This window comes from Genypterus blacodes, unplaced genomic scaffold (genome assembly GCF_046128005.1).
Source record: "Genypterus blacodes isolate CSIRO-AG114 ecotype Tasmania unplaced genomic scaffold, CSIRO-AGI_Gbla_v1 ptg000438l_1, whole genome shotgun sequence".
Taxonomy (NCBI): Eukaryota; Metazoa; Chordata; class Actinopteri; order Ophidiiformes; family Ophidiidae; genus Genypterus; species Genypterus blacodes.
This window is the reverse complement of record NW_027467208.1, coordinates 1,822,958-1,830,000: the sequence shown is the minus strand read 5'-3', so window position 1 is coordinate 1,830,000 and position 7,043 is coordinate 1,822,958. Positions and strand designations below refer to the sequence as shown.

The following is a 7,043-nucleotide window of genomic DNA, read 5'->3' as shown; positions in this document are numbered from 1 at the left end:
TTCTGTAATATCGCTTCAGGCTCTCCAAACTTTAGATTAAAGCTTTGCGTGACATCCGTCGATGTTGAATATATTCCCCCGGAAATCCCCCTAATCAAACTGTTAATTAATGTTTCATTGTGTTGCCATTCTCAGGTGAAACACTGGGGCTTTCAGACAGAAGCTATTGTAGCCGTTGTCACACATTATAATCCCGATTGGTCTCAACTACTCACAGAAACAAGAGGAGCTGGATTCCCTGACAGGTCCAGATATTTTGACTTTTAGCCACGTTGTCCTCCTCTCAGATCAGTGTGTGTCTTTTGAGCACACACACACACACACACACACACACACACACACACACAGAGATCTCCGCTCTCTGCCGTGCCTCTGATCTGGTCTTTGTGCTGAAGGAAGCTAAGATCCCCATCTCGTCTGAACGATCCTCCGCTGTTATAATTCTTGCGTGCGCTGCATTGAGGATCACTGTTGGTCGCCGGCTTCACCCGGTGCATATCACGCCTACCTCATCATCATAAATCACAGAGTGGGACCTCCTGTCAGGTCGTGCTATTAAAGAAAAAACCTCATTGGAGCCCATGTGATCTATAATCCTCATGCTGCTGTAAAGTGCTTTTACAGCACATACCTTGGGAGAACATGGAGGAGTCACAGACAGAATCCATCAGGATAGATGAAGGACTTAATAATGCTTTCAGATTACCCAGATGGATTTCTGTAATGCAATCCTCCTGATTCATTGTACCTCAAGAAAGCTGTTTTTTGAAGCAGTTTATGGCCGGAAACATTCAACAATTTAAAGCTATTTATCAGCATACATTAACTTTCCTCAGCACTGCACCACTGCATATTCAGTCACCTTTGTGGAGACCTGCAACCGTGGCTGTGCTCCAGAGCAGCTGAGCGGAGAAAAAGGCCAAAAAAAAAGAGCCATCTCCCTGCTGCTGTGGAAGCCAAACTATTGACCTTCTGATCACCGTCTTCCTGCTGTAGCCTCTCAGCCGCTGTTGCAAGAGAGATTTCTCTAATTAAACCTTTCTTCAGCGGCACGTACACACACTCTACGTATAGATTTATGATTTAATTCCTTTTTTAATATTGGAACAGATTGAATATGCACACACTGTACCCTTAATGATGCACTCTGGGTAATGATGTCATAGCAGGAACTGAATTAAGAGCTGTAAACATGAATAATATGTGCGACCCAGAGGAAGGAAGTGTAGGGAACGACCAACAACCATGTGGGACCAGCAGAGGGTAAAAGAGAGAAGAGAAGAAGAACCTACAACCGTAAACTATAATGGCCTCATGTTTATGCTTATTACAGGTTCACTTTGTAGCCTTTAGGCATCTTTGAGTAGAAACACATAAATGGCATCATACTCAGTAAACAAGGTGATACCTGTTAGCCGGCGTCACCAGTCTCTCTAAAAACGAGGTGCTGTGTGTGTGTGTGTTTCCCGGGCGCTGGTTAGGCTCTCGGTAGCGTTGTTACCTGTCTCGCTCTGTTGCCTTATTTGTCTGAAAATGGGAGCAATCTCAGTCGCGAGTACAATCCCTCAGGAAACAAACGCATGCGGGCGTGACCGGGCCTGTGTGTAGTTTTGGTGCAGCACGGTGTTAAAGTGGCAAAGTGGCTGGAGCTGGATGAATAGACGATGAGGAAGAGGAGGAGGAGGGTTGCATCTAGAGCTGACTGCATTATTCACTTTCAAAAATGTATTTAGACGAGCATTTAAATATGTAGCAGATTAAAATCTCTGAAGATGTAACTCAGTAAACTACATGAAAAGATTTCTGTGTGTGTCCGACTCAACACACAGAATTTCATCTTTGCACTGGTGTGTGTGTGTGTGTGTGCGTGTGTGTGATAAGAAGCAGCGGTCTGAGCGGATGGAAATGCAGCTGCAATTTCTGAATCATTGGCAAGAGGAATCTGACTCAGCAGTTTAAGTAAAGTATACTTTGTGCCTGGAATTCCGAGGCATGTTATATTATTCATAGCCTCGGCCCAATTACAGCACAGTCAAGTGCAGTGTGTGTGATTACACTCCAGCCATCCTTTAATACCTCTGTCGCATTTCCCTCATTAGAAGAATCTGAATCTGTCTTTATCGACACCTGGCAGCATTTATAACCTCCACACACACAAGCAACAACACACACACAACACACACTCACAGAGAAGCAAGTTTATTGTGGCAGAATCAGAATCTCACTGTTGTTGTTGTTGTCGTGTGTAGCGCCACCATCAGGTCGAAGGATGTGTTACAATGGTTACAATTGGCCGATTCATTCATGAGGTACTGTATGTAGAATAAGCCACGCCCACTCAGCTTTTGTGGCAAAACAAAGATATTGCTTTGGTCTGACTTGGACCAGATGTGTCAAAATCCAGTCCTTAGTAGTCGTGGATAGATAATCAATCCAAGGAATCCAGGAATTCTATAACTTACTGTTCAAAAGTTATAACATTCTAAAGGTCAAATGTCAGAATTGTAACTACAGCGCCACCTTCAGGCTGAATGTAAAACCCCTGTATTCACTTTCAGGTGGCGTTGACACAAACAAGTGAGCGCCAGAACGACTCCTCAGCCTGATCTACATAAACACAACCTTCACACACACAAACAGGTTCCTCCGGAGGCGCAAAATGATCAAACACGAGCAACAACAGCAAGAAAATTGACTCTAAACTGATGGAAATGGAATTGACCGTTGTGGTGGTTTTACATTACAAACAAAACAAAACGCCAGCAACAGAAAGGCAGAATTGATTTAGATTTGATCTGTTTTGCATCAGAAAGTGTTTGCTTGGAAAATCAGCGCTTGTATCAACAATCTGTGCTGCAGCCGGGGAAAATATTTCAACTTATCTGCTCCCTGCCAGCTCTAATTCTCTTATTTCCTCTTCATTCAAGCACTGATTCACTCTCCCCCCGATCAGGGTTCCAGATAAATTCATTTTTCCCCGTTTTATGCTCTTTCCCGTGCTGTTTATGATTCCAAGTATCGGTAAGATGTTCGTCTAGAGACACACACACACACACACACACACACACACACACACACACACACACACACACACACACACACACACACTGTCGCTTGGCAGTATCGTCCGGCGTCTGATCCGCCTCCATCTCCTTTACTGCTAATACAGCCATTCAGGGTGGATTTAGAGGGGAGGGGGGTTTGAATCTGTCTGCTCAGTCATTCTGAATGTGATTTACAAGAATAAGCTTCATACTCTGGAGTGTGTAATGTATTATTTATTGATAGAGATGAGACTAATAGAATCAAACAATCCAACAACCGACGCTGAGCTGCACTGGGATCTCTAACAAACTTAATGATACAATTTCAACAAATTACGCCGATGCAGCGACTTAACCGCATTACCTTCAACCCTCCAGTGAATCTCTTCTTCTTTATCTCATATGATGTAGACGAAGATTGAGGGCATTTCTGTTCTGTTCATGTAGCTAAACAAACAAAGAAGCCTTGCCCGTGTGTGTGTGTGTGTGTGTGTGTGTGTGTGTGTGTGTGTGTGTGTGTGTGTGTGTGTGTGTGTGTGTGTGTGTGTGTGTGTGTGTGTGTGTGTGTGTGTGTGTGTGTGTGTGTGTGTGTGTGTGTGTGGGTGGGTGGACACATGTTTGTTGGAGAGGTGAGAAGGTGTGTGTGACTAATGGCAGACATCAGAGGATCCTACTGATCTAGGGCACAAGGTGACCCTCTCTCACACACACACACGCACACACACACACACTTAGTAAAACACCTGCTCAGCATTCCTGTGTTCACCGGTGCTCTACTTTTATTCCTTTAACAGATTATACTGCTGTTATTAGAGGGTACGGGTGTTAGTGACATTACATTGTGTGTGTGTGTGTGTGTGTGTGTTATGATGAACAAGAATAGGAAGGTTAACAGCAGAGGTTTATGGGAGGAGACGGGTGAACATGAACAGGGCAGTCAAATCCATGCTTTACATTACGGCGTGTGTGTTTATGTACCAAGGTGAGCATAAAAACACTCAATGGTCACCGTGGCTACAACAAGTCAACAACACAATATAATTGGAGACAAACGGCACCTGTTGGGCGATTTTACGGGATGAAAGTGCCGTGAATCAAGCGGCAGATGTAACGGAAGAGGCCGGTTGTGTGTGTGTGTGTGTGTGGGGTGGGCGTTATTGCCGGTGCAGATTGTATTTGAAAGCATACATTTAAAGTTGTGGAGGCAAGGGGACTTTAATTCTCATCAAATGGAAGGCAGTCACGTCCGCTGATGCTTTGCCAGCGCCGCACGACTCACTTTGCCGACCACGAGAGGCTTCTTCATCTTCTCTGCCAATTAGGAGGAGTCTTATCCTCCTGAGTTGATGAAAGAGTTGCAAATTGAGTCCTATCTGCGAGTTCTGTCTTCTATCAAAGGCCTCTCAGTACATTAGCTGGCCCGCCGCACAGAGTGGCCCGGTATTGTCGTACGGTATCGCCGTCTAGCAGAGGGCGTTAGTAGAGAGTGTCGTGTAATTCAGCCACGGCGGATATCTGCTCAGCTGCTAAACGCTCTGTGCAAATAAGATACAAACTTTGGCCCGGTGGAGTGGGGAGAATAGTCTTTACACAGGTGTGAGGAAGGTTAGGAAGACGAGCGAGAGGGGAAATCCCCCGTGACTGAGAGCTCAACCAAATCTACATAGAGCAGAAACTGAAATTCACTAAACACACACATTTATTGCCCGAGACCTTTAGGATGGAATCGGAGGATGGTGTGTGTTTGATGCTGCCCTCTGGTGGAAGATCTGTGTATGGATTTATAAACGAATGCTAATTGGCTTCTTCTGATCAAGACGTATATGATAATTTACCAAAAATATTTTGAACCATTATCTTATAGAGTTTGGACGTGATATGTGAAGTCAGTGGTTGAGTCTGAGGAGTAAAGTTTGAGTTTCTCTCCGTCTGTGTGAATCCTGACCAGAGGAGTGAATGAAAACTGCACTTTCCTCCCTCATTAAGTTCTGCTGAGGCACAAAGACGTAATCCCCCGTTAGTCCACCGGAGCTGCTCACAAGCACACCGCTTATGTCGAGTGTGTATGTGTGTGTGTGTGTGTGTGTGTGTGTGTGTGTGTGTGTGTGTGTGTGTGTGAGAAGTGAAAGCCTGACACTGTAATTCACTCTGTGTAATTATGGACACAATAGACTTTCTACTCATTCTATTCCTGACAGTAGCTACACACACACACACACTGGCACACACACACACACACGTGATTGTCTAAACTAGGCCTAAAGGGTAGTAATGGATTGGTTGCTAATGACACCTTTACTACTCTAACCCCCTTTATGTTATTCAGTTTGTTTTTTTCTGTCCCTCTTGCGCGCACACACACACACACACACACACACACACACACACACACACACACATGATGGGTTAAACCTCTCCTTCAGGCTGCTCTCACCATTGTTGCAGTGACACTTTTACAGCTGGAGCATCTTGTTCTACACACTCCTTGGAAATTGAGAAGCCTCAGTATTTGCCTGTGTGTCTTGAGGTGCAACAATCATTACATTTAGATTGATCCTCACACACACACACTCGTCCATGTTCCATGTCTGACCATGTCCCCTCTGTCTCTCTCACAGGCTGTCGGGCGGTAACGTTCCCTCTCCGATTGTCAGCAACAAGAACTGGTTGCGGCTGCATTTTGTGACTGACGGCAACCACCGTTACCGTGGTTTCAGCGCACACTATCAAGGTAAGATAGGTACTATGTGATTAGATAAACACACACTGGGCAAGAATCCAAACGTATACGTGCACGTATAGAAAGAGCTGGTTTGTGACCTTGTGTGACGAGATGATTCTGTTGATGCCGGTTGTTTTTCAGGCTTTTCTTTCTGCTTCTTTGCCACCTTTTCTTTGTTTCCTCCTATTTTTTTTCTCCCTGCTTCCTGTTCAGTTCTCTTTCCTTTCAACTGACATTTCTCCCCATCATCTTGCCTTTAACACACTTTAATTACGCTTGTTGACTCCAGTATTGCTCTCTTACTGCATTTTCTCTCACAAACATCATCCCTCTCTCTCTCTCTACCTCTCTCTCTCTCTACCTCCTTCTCTCTCTCTCTCGGGTAGCTGCTCGTACACCGAGTTACTGAGTCGTGACACGAACTCAAACTGGTGGGAAAACATTGGAGAAACTGGCTCGACAGTCTCCATGTCTCCCACCAGTGGCAATGAGAGACGAGCGAATCAAACAAACCCAGCGTTGACGGACGAGAGCAGATAAGGGTTTGATTCCCTTCTTCCTCCCCATGTTCCCTTTCAGCCGCTGATCTCCTCTTGATGTTTCACAGTCTGCTTAGTTAAAACACTTTTTTTGTGAGTCAGTGGTGCATATAAAGTCCAGTCTGGGCTCAGAGGGGGGTGTGTGTTTGTGTGACACACCTGTGGTGATAAGATGAAGAGAAGGAGCCACATTAGCGGTCCAGCCTGGCGTCCTCTACGGCCAATCACATCAATCTATAATTCATTAAAACCTGTTGGAGACAAATGGCCGAATAATGGAAACGTGTTGGTCGTAGTTCAAAGTGACGGCCTTGGGAAAACACGGGGACCAGGATGTCGAGCGCCACATCTTGATCCTATGCGAAAACATCAATCTTGGCTTTCTTCTGCATTACAAATCTGCCAGGAACTCAATATGAAACCCAATAATGTAGAGTTTTATTGGGTTCATGGACGCTGGGATTTACTGCCGTCGAGCCTCAGAGGCATCAGAGAGGGGAAGGTGCTGCTGGGGGATCGCAACCCCAGCTTCCTGTTGACATTCCAACAGGAAATGTTTTTATTGATTATTCAGAGAAATGAGGCAACGACTGCTGGCAAAATTGCGTTTTGTTCCGTTTGTTTAGTTGGAGATGTGTTAGAAGCAAGATGACACACACGCAGGTAACCTTGGTAGCACGGCGCCTGATTACTGACAAGACTCCTGCCACGCCTCTGAAGAAGAAAGGGCAGCCTGTG

The 7,043-nt window shown here is 45.2% G+C and overlaps 1 protein-coding gene across 1 annotated transcript in view; it reads left to right on the top strand.

The window, feature by feature from the left end:
- LOC142989894 (CUB and sushi domain-containing protein 3-like) overlaps positions 1-7,043 on the top strand; it is a 246,315-nt gene that overhangs the window by 141,761 nt on the left and 97,511 nt on the right. Inside the window, exon 6 of the mRNA XM_076139634.1 lies at positions 5,663-5,775. Within this exon, the coding sequence (XP_075995749.1) occupies positions 5,663-5,775 (113 nt within the window). The remainder of the gene's footprint in view (positions 1-5,662; positions 5,776-7,043) is intronic.